Source organism: Girardinichthys multiradiatus, chromosome 3 (genome assembly GCF_021462225.1).
Source record: "Girardinichthys multiradiatus isolate DD_20200921_A chromosome 3, DD_fGirMul_XY1, whole genome shotgun sequence".
NCBI lineage: Eukaryota > Metazoa > Chordata > Actinopteri > Cyprinodontiformes > Goodeidae > Girardinichthys > Girardinichthys multiradiatus.
The window spans coordinates 32,768,854-32,794,233 of NC_061796.1; the positions used below are offsets into that span (position 1 = coordinate 32,768,854).

General features: G+C 38.6%; 1 protein-coding gene across 9 annotated transcripts in view; it reads left to right on the forward strand.

Annotated features, from left to right (window-relative positions):
* The window catches only part of grik5 (glutamate receptor, ionotropic, kainate 5), a 157,305-nt gene that overhangs the window by 107,738 nt on the left and 24,187 nt on the right, over nucleotides 1–25,380 (forward strand). For 8 of the 9 annotated variants that reach the window (XM_047361264.1, XM_047361265.1, XM_047361262.1 and 5 more), the window contains 9 exons: nucleotides 1,518–1,615; nucleotides 1,914–2,079; nucleotides 8,384–8,562; nucleotides 9,270–9,323; nucleotides 12,206–12,364; nucleotides 12,746–12,898; nucleotides 16,279–16,383; nucleotides 19,620–19,727; nucleotides 23,652–23,855. In XM_047361264.1, coding sequence (XP_047217220.1) covers nucleotides 1,518–1,615; nucleotides 1,914–2,079; nucleotides 8,384–8,562; nucleotides 9,270–9,323; nucleotides 12,206–12,364; nucleotides 12,746–12,898; nucleotides 16,279–16,383; nucleotides 19,620–19,727; nucleotides 23,652–23,855 — 1,226 coding nt within the window. The remainder of the gene's footprint in view (nucleotides 1–1,517; nucleotides 1,616–1,913; nucleotides 2,080–8,383; nucleotides 8,563–9,269; nucleotides 9,324–12,205; nucleotides 12,365–12,745; nucleotides 12,899–16,278; nucleotides 16,384–19,619; nucleotides 19,728–23,651; nucleotides 23,856–25,380) is intronic. The other variant, XM_047361263.1, reaches the window with a different exon arrangement.

Below are 25,380 nucleotides of genomic sequence, written 5' to 3' on the forward strand. Positions count from 1 at the left end.
CAGATTGGAAGAATATAACCTGAGGTGCATTGACTCACCTCTGGTTAAAATCCTTTATAGTTCATGTGTTGACTTTAACTGGAATATATTTTGAATAACAAGCTTCTGCTTTCAGCAGTCTGTGGAGACAGAAGGAGTAAATCCTCCAAGTAGGCCAATATTTTTAAGTTTTAAATCATTTATGTTAGGTTGTTTTTCAGAGTTTATGTTCCGAAGCACAAATAAAAACAATACACGCAGCCCTTAACTGTGACTCACTGACAGACTTTAAGTATTATAAAATAAGCAAGGGATGCTGCTGCTGCTGGTTGTGTTCAGTGTTCTTTTGAGATCATCACTTTATTTTACATGTTTCCTCAGTGTAAGCGCTGTAAAAGATCAACTAAAGTTTAATGTCCATAAAGCTAATTTAAAACTTTTAGTTGCACCTTTAGAAATGGTTTGGTGTGACTTTGCATGACCTTTAGTGTAGATGCTGTGAAAGAATCACTGGTTATAGTTTTATTGCCAAAAAGTCCTCTGCTGAGAGCATTTTGATTCCTCTCTCCAAATCACACTCAGGTGCTTGAACTGGATCTTGGTATTGGCACTGTTCATTTAAAATCTATTACAGTTACAGTTAATCTGTTTTTGCTAATGTTTTGCACTGTAACCGCTCAGGGATTAACACTTTATTGGTCAGTGCTCCCTCTCCCATTACAGGGACCAGTCCCTTTGGTTTTGCTCTCTGAAGCTGGAGGAATTATAAAGTTTAAAAGTGTCTGCAGACACTAACAAGTATGCATACTTGCACACCTGGAAGTAAATTCATTTACAGGTTATAGAGAACTTCCATTAGTTGCAGTGCTCCTCGGTGTTCTGTTATTTCCAGTCTGAAGCAGCAACCTTTATGAAAGGTTGAGGAATATCAACCCTCTCCATGTCAGCTGAATAAACAGCAACTCTACTCTTAAGTGAAACAGCCCAGGTGACATTGAGGGTTCAGAGTAATTATGTTCTTGGTGGTAAAGGTTCAGGGCAGCATATTGCTTGGCTAGTTTATTCTGCCTTAATTTATATTTATTTAAATCAGGGTAAAACTTGTTGTTTTGTCAGTCTTGCTCAGATTGTTACAAAGTGTTACTGACAGTTTCTCTGGGCAAATCTGAGTCTGTTATGCCTATTGATCGGAAACAGTTTTTCAGTAATACTCTTATTACAACGAAAATCGGTTATAAGAATAAGATGCAAAAGTCATTCAGGCAATGAAAATTACAGTCTCAACATTAATGTCCTATAACTGATTGGTTATCCTCTTCTTCTTCTTGGAATCTTTCTAATGAAAAAAAAATAGATTAGACTGAAACAGATTTTGCTGCTTCAGTGGAATAAATGATTAATCTGAAACTGACATGTTCACACTTTTTACCAGACTGCAGCTGCTGTTGGATAGTGGCTTAGGACAGCCATCGTAAAAAGACAGAACCAAGTTGTGTTGTTGTAAATCCCAATATTTTCATTTTTTTTCCCCGATTCAGTGTGCCAAATTTTACCCAAAGGCGTCGTCTCTGTGATCGGTCCAGCCTCCAGCCCCGCCTCTGGCTCTACTGTCAGTCACATATGTGGGGAGAAAGAGGTGAGTCACAGGTGCAAATATGCACCAACCTGTGTTGTTGTACTCCTTTTAAACTCTTACCTTTTTGCCCTACTCGCAGGTATTAGCACAAATGTATCTTCATGTTCAGTTTTTCTTTGTATGAAATTTTCTTCCACCAGTTTTCATCTGTTCCCTCAAACAGTTTTTTCAGACCTTTTTTTTCTTTCTATATATTTTTCCTTACCCTACATGTTTTATCAGAGTAAATCATAAATCACTTTTTCCCTTGGCCTTTCTTATGCCTTATCATTCCCTGTCTATATTATCCTTACTCCAGATCCCTCATGTAAAAATTGGTCCAGAGGAAACTCCCCGCCTGCCATACCTGCGCTTTGCCTCAGTTACTCTGTACCCCAGCAATGAGGACCTGAGCCTGGCTATAGGCTCCATCTTACGCTCGTTCAGCTACCCCTCTACCAGCTTAGTCTGCGCGAAGGCTGAATGTGAGTTATGCACCACCTCTTGTACCATTAAATTGTATTATGTGACTGTGACTGCACATTGGTGTTCACATTTAGGTGGATGCAAGTGCATCGGTTGAGTCCTTGCAGGAGTGTTTACCTTGTTTGCCTTTGTGTGAACAGGAGAGTTGGGAGATTCCCAGTTTGCCCAGATCTGATTGTCTGCAGCTGGATACTCATTTCCAGAACTGGAAAGAGAACTATAATAATATACTGAAGTAAAAGAAGAGGTTTATGTACAATGTGCTATGAGGAAGTGGGGAGAGGCGGGGGGTGAGGGGTAGCAAAGGATATGAAGGGATGTTGCTCAACTCATACAACTTGTCACTTGCTCTTTAGGTTAACAACAGTACCTGCTTGTGGTTACAAATGAAGGATTTTTGCACAAAAGCAAAAGAGAAGATAAAAAAGATGTTTTTTTAAATCTTTTTTTTTTTTTCAAAGAAGGTATAAAGATACTGTTGTCAGCATCAGAGTTCTGTTAAAACATATAGGAGCTCTGGTGTTTTGATATGAGTTTTTATGACACACTAATATTTAAATACACTGTAAAAAAAATAATCCTTTAGTTTTTCCCTGTCTGACAATAATTGAAACTAAACGTTTCCTGTTTTAGATTTTAGATACACTATATTACCAAAAGTATTTCTTTGTTCACTTTTATATGTACATGAACTTTGATGACATCTTGTTCTTAATCTATACGGTCCAATGTCTTGTTGCCAGCAATAGCAACTTTAACTATTCTGTAAATATCTTCCACAAGGTTTAGGAGTGTGTTCATAGTTAGATGAGAAAACCAGAATTGCAAGCCTCCGCTCTAATTCATCTCAGAGGTATTTAAGAAGGCTGAGGTCTGGACTCTGTGCAGGCCAGTCAAGTTCTTCACACCAAACTTTATACACCTGCAGCCATGGATGTGATTGTAACACCAGAATTTATTGATATTGGTGGTGGGAACCAATACCTTTGGCAATATAGTGTAGATTTCTGTTTGCTAAATGCAAGAATTGTGTGAGCGATGTACTTTTTAGTACTCATATTCTTTAGTGTTTGCTAAAATTGCCTTTTAAACTACATTAATTGGGTAAAATGTTTTGGCTATTGTTCCACAAGCTTCTCACCATAGTTTTGCTGACATTTTGGCCCAAACTTGATTCCAGTAACTGGGGTCAGGTTCTGAAGTCAAATTCCTAAAACAAAAGGGCTCAATCATGGTGACATGATTAAATAAATCTATTACTGTATACCTCTGCTTATTTTGGTGGCCTGGTCATGTAGCTGTGTCTGTTACAGTTCAGAAAGCAGCTCACGATGCAGCATTTCTTATTATTACTCATGGTGAACCTCAGAGGGTTATAAGGCAAAACCAATTTGATAAACATTCATGCTTGAAGTGCTTCCCAGTAATGGAGGAACTTAGTGGACATTTGATTTGACTGGCCAGGCACTCAGAGATGTTTAGCATCACGGGGGATTCAGAGCTTGGTTACTGGCTGCTTTTATTTTGATTTTGAAAGAGTGCATTATTGATTTATGTCACAGTTTCCCACTGAGAGTAACAGGAATAAAAGGGCTTTGTCGAATGGAGGCTTTATTTTACAAACAGCTTTGTGAATACGTGACAGAATAAACCACTAGTTCTTGGAAGTGGCAAAAATCCGATCCATCCGCTGACTAATTGCCAGTTTTTTTTCTGCATCTGAGTCAAAATGAGGTGGGCTTTAGTTGTTTTGCAGCTGTCAACTCTTCACACTAGCGAAGAAGTGAAAGTAAAGTGAAAGGCACTTTTGAAACAATAAGGAGGCCTAGCTGAAAAGACTTTGGCAAACAAAAAGCTGTGGCATTAAGAAAAATTGATTCAGTCGTTGAAAAGCTTTCATTATCTCCTCGGCAGTTAGCAGCCCTCCCGCAGCTTCCTGAAAGTAAGCTGAATACCTTCAGGACTTCTCGTTTCATTGAACTGAAGGAGCTTTGAAACGGCATCAGACGTCCTTTTCAGTTTTGATCATCAGCTGAGTGGCCAGATAAGAGCTCCGTTTTTCATCAGCCTCTTCCTTTCCTGCGAAATTACAGGCAAACGATAGCTGGGGAAGTCACCATCTGAGTGGAGAAAGATGCAGCTTTTTGAAAAAAAAAAAACTACCAGCTGAGAAACCGAGGAGTGAGTTTGTGTCGTGCATTTTGCCTCGAAGGTGATCTTTACAAGGTTATCGCACTCACAGACTCTGACCCACTTGGGTGCACTATCTATCGCGGTGGAGCCAGTTGCCATGGTTGCCGAATAGGTGCTAACTGCCACTCAACAGGCTTGTTCCACACTTTGAACAACCATGTGGGTGTGCACGCCATGCTATATGTGTGTTTTTATATATTTTTTGCCCAGTACTTGTTTCTTTATCTGAACCTGTGCATGTTGAGTTCAGGTTTGCTTGTTCTGTTTGTTTGCACATGAGGGATTAAACATTGGTGCACTTGAATTTAATATATGTGTGCAGCTGTACCGTGGCTTTGGACAGGTTCGACATCAGACAATGTTTACCACTGGCCGCCTTTGTTTAATTTATCTTGTTTACCATAATGTGGAGAAGATTTTTCAAAGTGAAACAGACATGCTTGCTTTGATTTGCTGGAGGTGAACAAAATGCAAAGACACACTCTTTTTATTGATCAGCATCTCCATGCACAAAAGGGGTAATTTAAGAAAGTGGATCATCGTTTTTTTTTTTTTTGCTACTGCATCTTAACGGTATTCATCTAATGCCTCCTCCCTGAGCGAGATATTCTGCTTAATGTGCGAGAATCACAGATTTTGGGTCATTTCCGATGTATCCTTCTCTTACTATGCATGAGTCAGAAACTGCTATCTGAGCCTAATTCCATTATGCAGTTTTCATGAGATGGATGAGGGTTAAGGACAACGACTGAGCACATGGAGGAGATGGTGGCAGTATAAGAGCCAGATGAATCAAGGCCGGGAGAGCAAAGGGCTCAGACGAGAGAGATGGCAAGGTTACGGCTCATGTGTGTAAGATGGAAATAGTTGAAATAGGAAGAGGGAGAGAAGAGCGAGAGGAAGCTGCAAAGTGCATTGATTTTTTTTTCTTCTATCCCCCTCCTTCCTAGAACTAATTAAAGTTTTGGCCTGGTTCAGTGATTACCCCACTGCTTACAGAGGCTTTCTCCACCTACGGGGCTCGGAGTACTACCTTTCCTCTCCTCCTCTCATTCGTCCTCCGTCCCCCAGATGCCTCGCTCCCCACTTATTTACATAGCTGGGGGTGCTTTACTATGAAATTACAATCAGGAAGCACCAAAGCAGACTTTCTAGTAATGGCTTACATGATGTCAATTGAGACTTGACTCCTATTGGTTCTACTTAATTTCAAGAGGAGTTTGCTTGAAGTGGAAAAATTGTCTGAAGAAGTTTATCATTCAGTGCTCTTTTATATGTCCAACTTTAATTTGCACATCATTGTATTCACTTAAATGGTTGCAGTTATATTGATCAATGTAGTCAGATGTAAATTTACAGTCATAATTGGCAGGGTAATTGTCTAATGTGTTACGCACTTTCTCTAATCCAAACAGGGTCAACAAAGGGTACACACAAGGCTCAAACCTCAACATACACACCCACAAACAATTAGATGAATGTCTAAGAGACAAGTTACACCTCTGGCCCTTTTTCAGAGCCATCAACAAGCTTCTGGCTTATTTTCTGGCTGGATATGTCGTCGCTCTATTTGGCAAAAACGTTTAGAGCTCATTTGAACTGTTTGGTTGCTAGGAAAGACCAATCTTTTAAGTATAACCAAAATATTTTCAAATGGGTTTAGGAAAATATTAGTAAACATGGCAATATTTGTAAACACTGCAAGTTGTAAGAAACATGCATTTTAATCTAAAGTGTCATTAAACATCAAAGCATGCTGACCACAAGAGGATTTTTTGACATCACCAGATATGACGTTCAGTTCATTGCATAAAAGTAAAATTGTCACTTGATCAGTAGGAATCTTGATTTTCAATCAGAATTACACTGTTGTATACCAGTGGCACTGCTGCGCATTTAAACATTTAATCAGTTTCTCATAAAACAGCGCCGGTAGAATCTCTGGGAGGCAGATGAGAAACAGAGACAATTTGTTTCTGTTAAAACGTCTTGAGTCTGTCAATACAATTGACATCTTTGTGTAAAGATGCTCTGTAAGTAATAGGGAGGTCCTATGTTTCAGCCCAGCTCACTCTCCTCTTTTTATGCTTGTCAGTTTCAGCAAAAATGGTTCTTCACAGAAACACATTGTTGAGAGTTATTTTTAAGCCATCTAAATTTACTACTAACAGAAGATGTTTGGATTTCAAAATTTATCAGTTGGATTGATTGATCCAATAATAAAACTATAAAGTCCAAATCTGACTGGGGATTTAGGAAATTTGTGCCAAGATGCATTTTACTTGCAAAGTAATGTGGACTGCATCATAAACAATCATTTTGCTGGTTTGCATATGCCTTAATGTATAATTAGAACATCTAAACACTGTCCTCCTAGGTCTTTAGTCTAACTTTCCATGGATCCAACTTTTTCTCTGTCATCCCTCACTGACTGATGCCAAGTGTGGACCAAATATAAACTATAAACTAATAGTAAATGTATAATAAACCCGTGCATCAGGTGAACTTCTAACCAGATAATTTAAAAATAAAAAATACATTTTAGTATTCTGAGAATATTGAATTCATTTTGTTTTTATTTACATTTCCTTCAGCTTCTAACTTGTAATTAGGAAAAACCTGAGTGTCAAATCCTGCTATCTAATATGCAACTTCCTAAAGCAGTAATATATTACTTAAAGAGAAGAATGTACACATGAAAATCATTGAAACCTATGTTGTCAGGAGGTGTGACAGAAAACATAAAAAAGCAGTGAACATGTTTAGGTGTAAATATAGTTTATGTTGCTTAAACTGTGAGAATCATCTGGAGTCAGATTTAAATTGGAAAAAAGATTAATTTATTTATTTATCATCTGAGGCATTACTGGAAATAAAAAGTGCATTATTCAAGACTAAATCTAATCACTTGTTTTCTGGCAGATTGCCTTATTTCTGTTCATTTATGCAACATATTTTATGTAAAGTAGGTAAGACCTTCCATCTTAAATGAATAAATAAGAGCAACAGCTCACTGCATAACAGCGACCGGAACAAGCCCCAGTGAGAGATGTTTGTAATGAATATGTGCTGTAGAGGCCATTTTAAATTATGATTTGCTTTCCTGGAGATTTAGGCAAAACATTTTTCATGGAATGTTAGAAGATACGATGCCCCTAAAAACTTTCCACATTTAGTCAGATTACAAACAGAACATCTAAGTATTTTGTTGGAAATGTATGTGATAGCTCATTAAAACATGTAATTGGGAGGGGAAAGGCTCATTCTAGCTGGTTTTTGTTGTCCTGCTGGAAGGGGAACCTCTGGCCCAGTATTTTGCAGACTGTAACAGAATTTCCCCCAGGATTGCGGTGTGTTTATCTCCACCCATCTTCCCATAAAGTCTGAACATGCTAAAGGATCGTGGTGCCACCAACATGTTTCACTACAGGGTTGCTGGGTTCAGGGTGTTGTGTTTATTTCCTGCCACACATAGTGTTTTGCTTATAGGACAAAAAGTCTAATTTAAGTCTCATCTGAGCAGAGAACCTTCTTTCTCACATTTTCTGTGGTTCTTTTTTGGCTTGTGGAAAAGTGGACTTCTTCTGGCACTGTTTTAAAAGAAGCTTTCTTCTTGCTGCTCTGCAACAAAGGCCAGATTTGTGGAGTGCACGAATGACTGTTGTGTCACAACAGATGCTCCCATCTGAGCTGTGGATCTTTGCAGCTCCTCCAGTTACCATGGGCCTCTTGGTTTGACAGTATAGCTGGACAGCCACATTTTGGTAACTTTGTGTAGTTGTGCATTATTCATTCTGTTTAACGATTATACATTTTAAAGTCCTATGTGAGATGTTAAATTCTTGATATATTGTTTTATAACCTAACTTTGTTTTAAACTTTTAACTTGACATGTCTGCTTTGTTCCTTCGTCTTTATGAAGCTGTTACAAACTTCTGAAGCCTTCACACAGCAGCTGGGTTTATAATGAAATAAATTACGCAAAGGAGGACTATTTAGTAATTTTTGGCATGTGAAAGTTGTTCTGGATTTTATTTTATTTATTGCTAGATCTTATAGACTGATAAATATGCTGATATGTGACTTGTCCCTGCTCTATGTCTCTCTCAGGCCTGCTGAGATTAGAGGAACTAGTCCGCCGCTTTCTCATCTCACGGGAGACACTGTCTATCAGGATGCTGGATGACAACCTGGACCCTACCCCACTCCTAAAGGAGATCCGTGACGACAAAGTAGCCACCATCATCATTGACGCCAATGCTTCTATCTCCTATCTCATCCTCAAGAAGGTCAGGTCTACAAAACGTCAATACCCTCCTCAGAACCACCCACTCATGTTTGGATTTAAAGTTGCTCTTGTACTCTTGTAGCAAGCAGTTTGACTCATGGGTATTTGTTTATTTTTGTTAAGTAGTTAGAAATTTCAATTCACACTGATAAATGGGGTGCAGTGCTTGTAATTTTAAAAACAGTGAAACAAGTATTTCCATGGTCCTCAGGCAACAATTGTGCTGTAACAGGATTAACATCTATTTTAATCTTTTCTGCCCTGTGGAGCTGCGTGTCAATCAGCTACACTCCTCTAAAAGTTTCTGACAAAAGAACAGCGTGTTTTTTTATACACATGAACCTCTTTTTGCCGGGATGCGGTGCAGATGTTAACCCGGCTTTGCTCTGATTCATCCTAATGCCGATAGCCAGCGCACTGAGTCACAGTTTGAATGGGATGTTTTCTCCTGGAGTGCCTGTCCGCCTTCAGCAAAATATACTAGTGTTAGGCTGATGATGTACAACTGTGATTAACATATGCATCCTCTTCTCCTTTCGTCACATTCTCTCCTACTATGTCCTTGTTCCCTGCCTTCCCCATTAAGTGTCCTCTTTTTCCTCCTAACCATCCGTCTTCCTTTGTCTTTTCTCATTCTCTCTGTCCACATTCATATCTCACCTGCTGCCTCTTTATTTTTTCATCTTGATCTTTCTCTTTGTCCTACAGGCGTCAGAGCTGGGAATGACATCAGCATTTTATAAGTACATCCTCACCACCATGGTAAGAACATGCCGATTCTTCTTGTGTAATGCTCCATCACTTTCACTTGTTCCTCCCTCCATCCATCCCGCTCCACCTCCTCTTCTGTCTGAGCGCGAGCGAGGGGGGGGTAATAGAGACGGGTGACAGAGGGAAAAAAAGGAAGATAAGATGAAAGATAAAAAGAGAGAGCAAGAGATCTGAGAGGCAAACATGCTGTTCAAAGATGCAGAGATGTCGGGGAGGAGGGCGAAGAAAGAAAAGAAAAAGGGGTCTGAGGTGAAGGTAATGTCAGATGAGATGTCCGGGGTTTTTATTTTGTTTCCTCCACCACACGCCACCTTCTTCACACTTTTGGGCTTTTCAACTGTCTCTTTGATATACTTCCATCCCTTTTTAGCGTTTGAATTATTGTGTCATTTTATGTCTGATTTTTATTTTTTCCTCCTTTCTGCACTTTGTACCTGATGTGTTCTTGTGCTTTGGATGCACTTGCCTGCATATCACTTTGAAAAGCCACTCGAGCTTTTTCCATCAACCCTTCTTATCCTCTTCTATGACCTTTCCCCTCTTCTTCTATTGCTAACTATATTCTTTTCCATCTCTTTGTCAAATATCAGACATTATCACTCCCAGCAGCGTGCATTTCTTTTTATTGCACTCCTCTCTGCACTATGGTTTTCTTTCATGCAATGATTTGATCTACTGTTCCTTGCAAAAGTATTTGTATCCGTTTAAGTTTTTCAAATTTTGCCACTTTACAACGGCAGACTTCAATGTATTTTCTTGATATTTTATTTGATAGACCAACACAAAGTAATGCAGTTAAAGGAAGTAGAAGAAAAACGATACAAAGTATTTTACAAATAAAAATCTGAAGTGTTGCATACACATGCAGCTGCATTCCCTGATAACCTGTACTGCCAAGTTATAGAGACGTTTAAAGCAAATTAGGTTATAAAAAGTATTTTTAGGCCTTAAAAGTCTAACTAATCACTACTCAATCCATCATTTAAAAGTGGAAAGAGTATTGCACAACAGCAAACCTACCAAGACATGGCGGTTCACCAATGTGACAGGCTTGCATGGGGAGAAACTTGTGTCATCAGAAACTGAATTTGTTTGCTTTGAAAATGAATGTTGTTGCACTGAAGATTCAGTTTAACTATTTTCGCTTTCAGTTCTATAATTAAATTTCAGTTCCAAAATTCAGTTTTTCGTTTCACACATCCAGGTCCTTGAGGAAAGCTTCAGAGTAATCAAACACAGATTCACTGATTTATGTTTCAGGTTAAACTTCCTTTATGGCATTTTGAGTTGGACCAGTGCAGCTACTTGAGCTTTATGGATGTGAATCCCAAGTCAAATGACCTATAATGGTGCGTTCAGACTGACTGTGAATGACGGATCGGAGGATAGGAGGACGCGATGCGAACGGAATGATTAGGGCAATAGAGCGAAGCAAGAGCGAAGCAAAACCTGCGACTGATGCGAAGCGAATTTCGCTGGAGTTGAAAAATCTGAAATTTTCTGTCAATTCGCGTCGTCAATCAGTCGGTGCAGTCCCTGCAAGGAATAAAAAAGACAGAAACATTCATGTACACATAGGATGAAGGAAGGTTTACTCTGGGAAGTTTGTGGGTGGCTTTGAAAGAAGTTGTTGAAATTTAGTCCTGAAAAGGACTGGTTAAAAAGGCATGCATGAAGTTGTGAAGCACACATGTGGCCTTCACACACAGCTTTCTATTGAGCTGAGATTTTTTACACACTGAAGACAAACGGACCGGTGTTCTGCAGCAGGGAGACAGTGCTTGTAGTTGGTGTCTCAGAGGCTGATTCGTCCCCCAACGTGGAGCAGCAGGTCCTCAAACTGGGTCCTGGATAGACGGAAGAACCACTGAAAGCGACTGTCATCCAGACGCTGCTCCTAGAGTAGGTGGTTGTACTGTCCAAACTGGTTCTGTCTCTGGAGAATCTGGTGAACCCAGAGATGTCAAAGACGGTGGCGTTGTTCAGCTTTCCATAAATAAAGCGCCGTGATTCACTCCGTAAAACCCAGGTCCGCCATGTTGAGTTGAAACCGGCAAGCAGCAGATAGAAGCTCCTCCTATTTGATGACGCGATGAAGGGAGTGAAGGGAGTGGAGCGCTGTCTGCCGTTGGCCACATGAATTGCTGGTGAAATGTCAGGCAAGCGACAGAACACGAATGAGCCGAAAAATTCGCTGGAATTGGTTTGAACGCACCATAAGAAGCATTGTGTAAAACAATGATGAACTAACTGTAACAATATTAGCTAAAGATGCCAAATATGCAAATTAGCAGCCTTCGAAGCCTGCAGCCGCTGAATTTGGACAGTGCAACAGTGAATGACATCCTTGAACCCATGTTCCGTGAAGGACCCGGATGTAAATGGCAAATGGCCTGTACTAGTAAAGTGCTTTATCAAGTCCTCAAAGTGGTTTACACTACAATCCGTTACCCACCTATTCATACATACATTCACGCACTGACAGTGGTGGTGAGCTACATTGTAGCCACAGCTGCCCTGGGGCAGGCTGACAGAAAGTGACTCTGCCATACAATCAGCACCCCCTGGCCCTCTGACCACCATGGGAGGGACAACTGGGAAAATGATTACCACCTAGCAGGACAACAACCCAAAACAAAAAGTTAGAGTTATTATGGCATGATTTTGATCAAAGCAGTCAAAGCCCATTTGAGAATATGTGGCAAGACTTGGAAATTCATGTTCACAAAATCTTTCCGGGACCTGTAATTGCTAGGAAAGGCAAATCTGGAAAGAAAATAACACTTTTTCAATACTTTTTGCATGACACTGTAACTTTCCCTCTGACCTGAATGTCCTCTCTCTGCCCTTTCTTTCCCCCCTTGCTTCTTTAGGACTTTCCCCTCCTGAGACTAGATGACATTGTGGATGAGCAGTCCAACATTGTGGGTTTCTCCATGTTTAACACCACACATCCATTCTATTTGGAGTTTATCAGGAGCCTGAACCTTTCATGGAGGGAGGGCTGCGATTTGACGTACCCCGGCCCTGCGGTTAGTGTCTCAAACCAACAAGGACTTGTGCATACAAATGCTTTGTACTATTTATAAAGCTTTGTTTGTTTGCCACGTAATATTAAGCTGCTCAGTTCCTGCTGATGATTCATGAACCATTTAAAGAGATTTAGCTGCTCCTTTGCTTCTGTTTAATAGCTATTGATGTACTGTATCCATCTCTCTTTCCCACTTATTTACTCATTCCCAACATCTCCTTTCTCCTCTCCTCCTTCATCCCTGTTTTCCTTTCAATCATTAATGCTAGCGCCTCCCTCCTCATTACAACTTCTGCCGTGTCTCATTTACCATCCTTCCCGTGTTTCCATCCATCCTGCTCTTACTGCCTCCCTCCCTTTGTCTCCTGTTCTCTTTCAACAGCTCTCCTCAGCACTGATGTTTGATGCTGTGCATGTGGTTGTGGGTGCGGTCAGGGAATTGAACCGCAGTCAGGAAATTGGAGTAAAGCCCCTGAGCTGCACCTCGCCTCAGATCTGGCAACACGGGACCAGCCTCATGAATTATCTGCGCATGGTAAATGCCCCACAAGTCTTCCATCTTTACAGCACATGTAAACATTACCTACATATACAATACAATATATAATGCTTATAAAGGTCATTTATATGATCATACACACATGCATGCAAAAGTTGGTAAAAAATATCTCTTGATCAAAGTGATTAAAACATATCTAATCAGGCATAATGCCATTTTGACACTTTATGTCTGATTCCTGCTTATTGTTTATTTTTCTAATATAACTTCAAAACAAACAGAAAATGGCCTCATCTAATATAAAATATGGTGTTCATGTAAAATATGTGATCCATCCATCCATCCATCCATCCATCCATCCATCCATCCATCCATCCATCCATCCATCCATCCATCCATCCATCCATCCATCCATCCATCCATCCATCCATCCATCCATCCATCCCAAACCTATCTAACAAAATATGAAAAATACTTACAAACCCTTAGGTAGATCTTTAATTTAGAATTTACTAGTATTTACTATTTCTCCAGTCTTTCCAGGAAACACATTACCCATACTGGTGGCTAAAACATAAGTACTAGGTATAATAGATACACCGGTGTGCTTAACAGTTGGGGGTGGTGATCTTTTCATGAAAGTTTGCCACTGTTTTTATTTTAAACCTCCTTGTTGATTACATCCTTAATGCTCCCTCCTATTTTCCATGTGTGTCCAAAATGTTCCAGGCACCTTTTTAAACTCATGGAGATGAATTTTGTTGGGAAAATGCAAGAAGCATTGACTTTAGATTACTTTTTTGCAAATTGCCTTTTTTGTGCAGTCATCGCTTCTCAATAGAGCAACACACTACCACTTCAATGTCAGCTAAATCCTAGTGAAAGTCTTTCACATTTTAACAGTGATTTGATTTGTCCACATGACAATCCTTCTATCAGCTCTGTCAGAAACGTTTCCTGCTTTTCTAGATAAAGCTTTCTTTTGTAGCTGCCATTTAGTAATTTCACAGCATAGGGAGAAAGTTACGGGGTAGAATGATATTTTCTCACATTCTTTTTCTTCTTTTCTAGACATCAATTCTTGTACTTTTCAGCCTGTCAGGCTGAAAAATGATGCTCATGAGGCTGATAGTTGGGATAAGGTTTGAATGTTCAGAAAATGTTAAAGCTGCTTTCTGTCTCTTCAGATTTTCTATCGTGAACAAAAAATACATTCATAAGATTTGAGTAGATTGTTGTCTTTAAATGTTTAAAACAAACATTGTAAAATGTTGAATTGAAATGGATAATTTCTTACTTTTAATTTTTCATAGTCGTCTTTGTATTATGGTATGTATTGCGTTACATGTGACTGGCATTTGTGTCGGTCAAGGGACTAAAGATGGAAATTAGCCATGGCTATAATCTTGCATTTTTATGTGTTAACGTACCTTAATATGCACAATTTTTTTTTGAAAAAAGTATAAGAAACAGAAAAAGGCTAACTAACTTTCATATTATTTCAGACTTAAATTCAATACCCAACTTTTGCACACGGCTGTATGCTATGTGGTATTAAAAGATAACTTTTAATATTTAATACCAATAATCATTGTTTTTTGCTCTTTAGAGCATTGGGTTTATATTTAAATCTTGTATAGCCACTTTATGTCCACTGTGGCTCCTGTCACACTATAGTAGGTGTGTTGCTAACAATCACTTTGTTGCTAACAATTATTTTCATTATTGATTAAGCTGCTGCTCATTTTCTAATAATCAATAAAGGTTAGAAAAAGCCCGAGGTGGCATCTTCAGTTTACTGCTGAAGTAATTACTCCATTGTGTAGCTAAAAATATATCAGTCAACTGCTGAAATACATCTTTGCAGAAAGTAAGAATATATACTTTTTAACAGCATTTAAAATCTGAGGATTAGCTGTTACTTTTTATAAGTCAAATATAAGTTTTATTGTTTTGGTCTTTTTTTACAATACAAATATTTTCATACCTTGAACTGTTCCATGTTTTGTCGGGTCTTTGTTCTTTTTAGGTAATGTTTGTTGGACAACTTGAGACTGTGGTTTTTTGGACTTACTGAGTTATTCTAACACTGGTTGCTCAAAGTGATCCTTGTTTTGTTGGAGGAGGGATGCATGTAAAAGTTGCAGGACACTATCGCTCAAGGACTAGACTTGGACACCTCTGCTTTAGGTGGACAGCCATGTCTTGACAGCTTTGCTGTCCCATACCTTGTCCATTTTAAAGTGAGAAGCTGTGTGGGATGTATAATCCTTGGGTTACTGTTTATAACCCACCCCTGCTTTGACATGACTTCACTTTGTTTGATAATCAGGTGGCTTTTGAAGGCTCTTTTATTTTGGGTATCAAATAAAATGGGACAAAATGCAAAAACATGCACAACCTTTTATTTTTTTAGCTATGTAAAAAAGAACAAACCAATATGTTGCTTTTTTCATAAATTGTCTAATGAACTATATCAAAGGTTATGGGTATCACGTGAAAAATTTTGAAACAATTTAAGGGGAATAAATACTTTTCTGAGACATCAAAATCCAGACATTTCATTTAAGTTTCTGGAAAATAAGATGATGGTTTAGATATTTTAGAATTGAAGTAAGAAAAACAACAGGTCTACCATTTATGAATAAGATGTAATTTAAATCTTATACAAACAACAGTAAAATATGTTTACACCACTTGCAGTGAAGTCAAATGAGAGAAATCCTAATGCTTTGTAATCATAATTTCTTAAATCACAATCCAAATGTGGGGTGAAAGCATGTATGTATGTTTACCATGTGTATCATCTGCATCTCATGTTGTGTGTAACCTCTATCTGTTGATGTTTTTTGTCATCTCCATTCTCTGGTCGTCTGCTTCCTTCATCAACGACCTGTTGTCAAGGCAGCCTGTGTCCTATGTCTCATTGCCTGCGGCCCATCTGCCCGACATCTGTCTTTGTTAGTCAACATCATGGTGTGCTCCATCTCCAGTGCTCTGCTATTCATCATAGCTTCTTCAAACTGTGCCAACACCTGGTCTGTGGAGTGGTCGAGCTGAGGTGTGACGTGCAGGTCTGGGTCTTATTAAAGAAGCTTTTGACTCTTTTCTGCCCTCTCTGAGTCCCTTGATCAGATACTTTCTCCTAGTTGATTCAGAACTGATCATTCCTGATTTAGCCACTCTCTCTCTCTTTCTCCTGGTATGTCTTGTTCTCTGTGTTTTTGGCTCTCTATTCCACCAGAGAGTTGTTTTTATCTGTCAAATGATGATCGATTGTGAGAGGCACATTTGTTTTCATGCAGAGCACTGATTTTGTTAGAGTCTGTCTGTTTTTGTGGATTTTCCCCTAATTTCCTTTTTTTCTCTTCTGCTACTGTCATACTTCTTCATATCCTCCTCCATCTGATTACCAGGTGGAGTATGATGGCCTGACTGGGCGAGTGGAGTTCAACAGCAAAGGTCAGAGAACCAACTACACCCTGCGGATCCTAGAGAAACACAGAGGAGGCCACAAAGAGGTCAGGAGCCACCTGTTACGATGTAGTAGCCAGGTCACAGCCGCCGTGGGCTTTGGGTTAGTTACAGGTCACCTGGATGGTTTCAGGAAGCTGGCGGATGCATTTTACAGGGAGGTTAGCGTCATAACAGATTCTCCATGATGATGCCCAGATCTCTGCTTTATTAAATGGATGTGTGTTTACCAGAAGGCCTTTCATTCTGCAGAAGGAGACGTATTTAAAATCTAGATATGTCTTCAAATGTACTTTATCAGACAGCTACTGGAGCTACCATTAGATGCTTTTCTCATAGTTGTTTATCTTTATAGATAATCTGTTATAGCAAGTCCAGTCCAGGTCATATGTCTTTGGATTTATTTATTTCTCCTGCCAGGTTTCTGTTTTGCCTTTGATTCAGTGTATTGTAAGTTAATGCTGCATTTTCATGTGTTTTGAACTATGAACGCATAAAAAATAATGTATCTTGTTTCTTATTATTATGAACAAGAAAATATTTCTTTTTTTAAATTTGAGATTTTTTTTCATCTTGTATCTAGCTGATAGCAGTCTTTGTGAAACCTCTGCTTTGTACATTTTTGAATTTGCTGTAGGTTTGCAACAGTCTTAAACTGTACTGATTTTGGACACCGATATATTTAAATCTATGAGCTGGGTATCTTATGATCTTATAGATCAGTATGTAAAATTCACAGAGAGGATTTGGTGTTAAACAGACAATAGTTAGTGGGTCAAAAATTATCTTATTTAAAACAACAACCATGCAAAACTACAGCTATTGACTGGATGCATCAGCAGGTTTAAAACCACTCAGTTCTTGACAGACCTTTTAAGTTTTTATTAAAATATTTTTTTATATTTTGGTGAAGCACACAAAATATTACACTAGGAATTTTGATATGCAAGTTAAGGCTGAATAATAAATTAAGTATTGTGGTTGAATCTGGAAGTAACTAAAGTGCATGTCATCAGTATTCACACTGTATTTTTGAAAATGTGTCCCATTACAATGAAAAGCTTTAATGTATTTTACTAGTATTTTATATGGTAGACCAACACAAATAAGTACATAACTGTGTACAACTGTGGCTTGCATTTGCATTCAGTCCTACTGAGTCAATACTTATAGAATCACTTATTGGTGAAAATGCAGCTACGAGCCATTTAGGTATGTCTCAGTGTTCAGCAGGTTGTGCAGACCAGGTGTTCCTTAACAAATAGTGTTTTACATGTAGGCCAGGTAAACTTTTTGTCTCATTGGACCAGATCATCTCCTTCCACATGTTTGTTGTTTCCCCTGCCTGGCTTGTGGCACAGTCTTTCCATTTTGAGCTGATAGATAGAACAGTGCTCTAGGAAATATTCAAAACTTGGAAAATTGTTTTATAAACTTCTTCACAACTTTATCCCTGACCTGTCTGCTGTGTTTGTTGGTCTTCATGATGCTGTTTGTTCACTAATATTTTCTAACAAACCTCTGAGACCTTCACAAAATAGCTGTGTATATACTGAGATTGAGTTGCACACAGGTCAACTCTGTTTTTTGTTCATGGGGCCACAGGCTAGTCTGTTGTTGCTGATCCACAGTTTTCACCCTGCAACTTGCTGTATTTTTAATATGTTGTATTTTTTGTTTTATATTCTATATGAGTGAGAGGAGAAAAACCATACAATTCATGCTGCAACATTCATGTTGCAGTGGTAAATCATTTAAACCAAAATGTTTTAATACATATACATAAATTTTTATCTGTTCTATTTATGCCATTTTTGGCAATGTTTTTCTTATTTCAAAAATAATGTGTGACTACCACAGATAATGCATGTGTTTTGTGTGGTAGAATTGGCTTAAATCCAAAGACGTATTTCTACGTGCTTGGACAATAAAGCATTAATATTATTATAGTATTATTCTATTTAGGATCAACACTATAAAGGCAATTAGTTCCACTACATTTTATTAAAGGGTATCAGAGAAAATACAAATGCACAACATACTTTATATATCTTTATTTGTAAAACATTTGAAAACACGTCTCTCTTTTCCTTCCACTTCATAATTATGCAATCATGGAAGTCTTGTTCTATAAAATACAATTAAAATACATGGAGGTATGAGGTTGTAAAGTGACAAAAGGTGGGAAAGTTCAATGCATTATATTTGTCAGTGCATAACAATGTAAAAAGACTACAAAAGACTGGTGAAGTCTAAAAACATCTTGCATTAATTGCAAAAAACTACCAAGAAAGGGTAAACCCAGCAAACTAGTTTAATTTGCCTTTTATTAATTTTTTATATCATTGTTGGATCTCCAATCATCTGACCAAATAACATCTGGGAATCCCATCAACATTCATTATAATTTTATGATGCAGGTAAAACTCCTTGTCTGGAGGAAACACTTCCTCTTTCCCTTCTCCTTATTATGTCTACCAGATCTCTGCTTTCAGCTGGGTGTCTCCGGCACTTCCACAAAAAGCCAAATTCTCTCTTAAAGCTAAACTCCAACTCAGTTAAGAGTTTGGCTGTAGTAATTAACATTTTAACTCTGCCAACCTCTTTGTGTAGTGACATCCACTTTAGGCAGGCGGGAGAGGATCACAAATGAAAGAACACTCTTAAATGTCAAGCCAGGATAAAAAACTGTAATAGAAATGCTGCGATTTTGTCAGTGGACCCATTACCTGTCTCCTGACCCCCTAAAACATGTTCAGTAGTATGTACAGCAATATTCTTAAGAAATGTCTCCCTGAGCTGCTGATCCACTGTGCACGTTGGCTAGGTCATAATCAGACACTTACGCACCTAAGCGACTCCATAAAATGGAAATAAATGCACCGCTATGCAATTTAAGAAAGGTGTGAGTTAAGAAAATGTGGCATTAAAACAGCTAACCATAAATGCTTCTCATTTCCATCTATGCCAGCTAGCTCAATGCTTTGCTTTTAAATAGCAATTGGTTTTTAATAGTGCACATTACTGCATTTTTTTGGCTTCAATGGGAACTATTATGTCAACATAGATATACAGCACTTAACAGTCCGTAAAGAGAAAGTATAGAATATAATGTCTTGAAAGTTGTTGGCATTTTAAAATAGACCACTATGATGGATGTGCTGACTGATATACTTGAGCTTTTAGTCTTCCACAATCTAAAAACAGGTGCAATGGAGCTTAAGAGTGCATTATTTATTCCACAATAGTTATTGATTTTCTCTTGTTTTGTATGCTGTGTTAGATTGGGATCTGGTACTCGAACAACACTTTGGCTATGAACTCCACCAGTTTGGATATTAATGTCTCAGAGACCCTGGCAAACAAGACCCTCATTGTCACCACTATTCTGGTAAGGTCACAGCTACCTGGCAAGTGTCCACACTGGCACGTACTGAGCTGTTTTTGTGCTTGCCTGCTGTGCTGAAGCTCACGCTGTGTTTTGGTCTGTTTCTTGTAATTTAGCCATGGCTGTAGCTGTCATAGAAACTGACAGAGCACTGAGAAGGACGTGTTACTTAAATGAGGCTGCCAGAGCGCTGGTCTTTTATTAATGTCCTTCTGTTCTTTTGCTATTTAGATGTTTAATGACATCTTAAAAACAATAATGTCTTTTATAATGCTGAACCTATCATCTTCATCTTCATAATAAAACATCTATCTATCCATCCATTTTCTGTGCCCGCTTCTTCCATACTGGGTCGCGGGGGAGCTGGTGCCTATCTCCAGCAGTCTACGGGCGATAGGGGGGGTACACCCTGGACAGGTATCCAGTCCACTGCAGGGCAGCACAGAGACACATAGGAAGCATGCACACACCCATTCATACCTAAGTGCAATTTAGAGAGAATAATAAAACATTGAGCTTTTTAAAGAAAAACACAAAAATGTTTTTTTTATTTTGTGATGTGAACATATCAAAGATTTTATTTTGTCACTCTGTAGTTTTAGATTTTAGCTTTAAAAAGCAGAAGAGAAATACAGAGAGAAGATTAATCTTGCTAAAGCAACTGAAACGTCAGGAATACGTAGAGTGGACTAAAAGTGTCCTCTGACAAGACCACTGTCATCCCTCTCCCCAAAACAACTAAAGCAGTCACTATAATGCACTTACCTAAATTGCCATGAAGTGCTTTGAGTACATCTTCTCAACCTGCTACAGTTGACCCACTGCATTTTGCGTATAGGCCAAACCATATCCAACAAAAATGCAATAGTAATTTTACAGTGCTATGCCTTCCCTCTGTAATGGATCAGAAAAACAATTTTTTTGTAGAACAATTCCAACTTGATTATACTACTATTCCCTTACACTTATCATGCACCTCTGGGGTCCACATTGCACCAAAACAAAGGTATCCCCCAGGGATGTGTGCTAGGTCTCATCCTGATCACCAATGTTTGTCTGAACAAACACAAATATAAATCAATATTACATTTGCAGATGACGCTATCATCGTCTTTTGCATATCAGATACTGAAGCATCCTTTTACAGAGAAGGGATAAGACTGCTCAACTTCAACAAGTTCAAGGAGTTCATTGTGAACTATAGGAGAATGCAGGAGGATAGCATGACCTAGGACTTTGGAAGCAATATGAGTGATGATCTGATATGATCTTAACCAATAAATGTTAAAATAAACACGACAGAGGCACTTGTTACCATAGCAACTGAATAGTTTGGGCATGGACTTGCTCACCAACTTCTACTGGTGCACCATTGATGATATCCTGGCAGCATGTTTCACAATGTATTACAGCAGCTGTAATGCTCTTTTCTGCACAGCTCCAAAGAGGGCAATTAGATGAATACAGTGAGTTACCAAAACTGAACTTCGAGCCACACAGGGACCCTTCAGCCTCACTGGTGGAAGAATTCACAGAAGATCTTAAACCTGTTAGGGAGGAATAACAGGAGCAATAGCAAATGCAAGAACTGTTTCTATTCAGAGGCCAACAGGATACAGAACTGCAGAAAAGCTGCTCTTTGTATTAATTCTGTATTTTACATGTAGTAAAGTCCTTGAATTCACACTGAATAACCTTTACATGTAAATTTACGCAAATGACACCCTTCTGCACTGCAACCACTGCAGCCCACTCACCCTGCTGACTGTTTGGATAACAGATCATCTTACCTTAGGAAAACAATTAAATTACAGGAATGTTTGTTATTAAAATTTAAGAGATTGACCCTAGTTGTTGTCCTACAATGCTACAATTTGTCTGAGATTTTGCTGCAATACATAAAACACAGCTACTACATTTCTAGACGATTCATCTTTCTTCACCCATTATAGGTTTTTATGTTATTTCACACTTGTGTGTTGCAGCTGCAGTTAGATTTAATCTACAGACTGGCTATGCTATTAAGCTGTTTGTTTAGATCACTTGGTAGACACTTTTTTTTTATGAATCAATGCATTACTGAATCAATTCCTGCAGTCAGACTTTCTGGAGCCAAACATTTTTCTTGCAAAACTTGAACCATTTATTTCCCTGCTGCACCGCTGTTGAGATAAATCAAGTACTCTCTGTGATAGCCTAGCTGCTACCCAGGTTTGTCTGCATCAGTTTTATTCACTGACTGTAGTTTTTTAATCTGCCAAGGTTTTTTCCCCTCTAACATTCATCTGCAGCCATTCCCCACTATTGAATTATGTCTATTGAAGCAATTTTCTATTAGACTTCTATAGCTGTAAGAGACACACAGGGAGCAGATAAAAATACTGTGTACTGACTGCTGAGGCTCAGGTACCCTGACTTTAAGCCAATAAATTTCAAACTTTGGGAAAATGTCTCATAAAAATTCCTAAATGCATTTACAGATATATTTTCTTCTTCTGACAAATCTAAAATGATTCAAAACAGTTATTAGACTTACAATATAGGCTTGCACATTTTCGTGTGCTTTAAAAAGTATGTTCCCTCTTATGGGTTTATTCTGTTTTTGCTTTTTTGTCACACTTAAACACTTCATATCGTCAAGCCTTTTTTTTTTTATTCAAGACAAAGATGACCTTAGTAGTAATTTAGATAATTTCCTTTATTAAAGGAAAAAAGCTATCCAAGCCATTCTGGCCCTAAGTAAACCAACTCCTGTTAAATCAAGAACTAACTGTAATTAACTGCTAGAAAGTTGCATTAATTTTACCAGCCTCACCCAGGCCTGATTTCTGTCAAACCAGTAATACCAGAAAATTACTTAAATATACCATGTCTCACAACATGAAGTAGGCTAAACGATTTTAAAAAGTAACACATCATGCCTTGAAATAAAGAAATTCGATAACAGATGAGAAACAAAGTAACTGACATCTATTAGTCTGGAGAGGGTTACGAATCCATTTCTAAGGCTTTGGGAATCCAGCAAAACACAGGGAGAGCCATTATCCACAAATAGAGAAAACACGTAACAAGTACAAATCTTCCCAGGAGTGGCTGACTACCAAAATTACTCCAAAAGCACATTAACGTCTTATCCAGGAGGTCACAAAAGAACCCAGAACAATATCAAAAGAACTGCAGACATCAATAGAATCAATTCAAATCAGTGGTCATGACTTAACAATAAGGAAGAAACTGGGCAAACATAGCATCTATGAAAAGAGTTCCAAAAACACAAAAGCCCGTTTCACATTTGCCACAAAACATCTTGATTATCCCTAAGAAAAAATTCTGTCAACTGAGAAAAAAGTGGAACTTTTAGAAATGTGTGCATCACACTGTATTTTTTTTTTAAACTAACAGCAATTCAGACAAAAAGCATCATACCAATAGTCACACATGGTGGGATAGTGTGTTGTTCTGGAGGTGGACAACTTTCTGTAATCCATGAAACCATAAATTCTGCTCTTTAACAGAAAAAGTCTGGACAATGTCCAAAAATCGGTTTGAAATTTAAACTCAAGCACACATGGGTTTGGCAGCAGCAGGTCTAAATACTTTTTTGATATGCTCATTAATTTTGTTGCAAAGGATTAGCTAAACCTTTTGACACCAGTCATAACTCTCTATTTAATTTGAAGCAAAAGGCATAGCAGAACACAAACGCTGCACCCTCCATGTACTGAACAAGTTAATGAGGGAAAGTTTTAACTGCTGGATTTGATAGTTTGCCTTGTTGTTTAAACCCTTAATTAGCTCTTTGAAAATCTCTAGAAGAAAACCAAAGTGAATTTAGTAAATGATTCATTTGATTTAGGTGATGGTATCTACTAAAACTAAACACTGTTTGTTTCACACTGAGATTTGTCATCTATCTCCTTTGCACAGGAGAACCCATATGTGATGCGCAAGGACAATTACCAGGATTTCGAGGGCAACGAACAGTACGAGGGCTTCTGTGTTGACATGCTAAGGGAGCTGGCAGACACCTTGAAATTCTCCTTCAAGATCAAGCTGGTGGATGACGGGCTTTATGGGGCCCCGGAGCCCAACGGCTCTTGGACTGGCATGGTCGGAGAGCTGATCAACAGGGTGAGTACTGTGCAGAAAGCACACAGCAATCAACAACAATAGCCAGAAATGTGTTGCAAACACACAGCGATGCATGCACACAGCCACATACTTGTACACATGCCTGTGCTGTAGCCCCAAACCACAGTTCTGCTGTAACTTCCCATGTCTCAAATTGCCCTCAGAGGGGAGTAACACTCTTATCTAGGACAAAAGCAGAATTGATAATTCCCCAGAAGACACTGGAAAAATTGCTTAATATTGCCTGCTCTGTTTCCAAGCTGTTAACCACTACTAGCCACTTTCTTTTACATATACATAAATATCAATTTTTTTTCCACTCAACCTGTCCAGGCCTATTGAGCCTGTGACTGACACTCTGGTTGAAGCAGGCTAATGAGAGCCCCTCTCTGTTTAATTACCATATGCTATACTTCAATTACAGAGCCATGGTCCCTGTGTGGGGTCTGCCACAGCGGAGGTCCCCTAGCTCTCCATGCTTCCTCTCCCTCCCCACCCTCCTCATAGCCCAATCACTCGACTCTAATTAGTAGTCCATGTTCATCAATTAGCTTTTAATGGAAGAGATGGAGGGGAGGCCGAGAGACCAGAGACCTGCAGGTTTTTATGCAGGTGGAAAGACCAGGCACCTAATGTTTACTTTCAATTAGTTTAATTTGGATCATGGAGAAATAGTACAAGCATGTGTGAGACAAAAGTGCACATCTACCTATTTCATCAAAAATGGCACAGTGAACTTTTAACTTCCCTTAAGTACGGTGCCTTGCACAATTTATCATACCCCTTAAGCCTTTTCATATTTTATCATGTTACATCCCTAAACTTAAAAGTAGAGAAAGAAAATTATACAAGATATTTAAATATCACAAATAACGCTCTGAAAATTGCGTGGTGCATTTGTATTCACCACGTTGTTTGTGTTCATCTTTGAACTAAAATGTGACGTCTTGCTACAGATTCTCAGTTGTGTATGTCTTCGATAAATGCCGCTCCATTGTAGCCCTGGCTGAAGGTTCAGGTTTGTTGTCCTGCTGGAAGATAAATCTCTGCCCCAGTCTTCACTCTTTTACAGCCTCTAACAGGTTTTCCTCCAGAACTGAACTGTATTTAGCTTTATCCATCTTCCCATCAACTCTAAAAACCTTCACCTGTCCCATATTTCATAGAGGGAAGAGTTTATTCAGGGGGATGTGCAGTGTTAGTTTCCCTCCACACTCGGCATACTAGGCTAGAAAGTTGAGGTTTTGTTTTATCTAACCAGAGTACCTTCTCCACATGTTTCAGGTGTTCCCTACATGACTTGCAAACTATTGATCTCTAGCAAACCTCTGAGATCGTCCCAGAACAGCTGTGTTTATACTGAGATTAAATTATGCACAGCTGGATTCTGAAGGAGATTCATTGCATTTTAATTTATTTAGGGGTATCAGTGTAAATGGGGCTAATGGAAAAGGTTTTTTCCACAACATGTTGATTCCAATGTTAATAAAAAAGTGAATCATTTTTATAATTCACTATGTGTTGT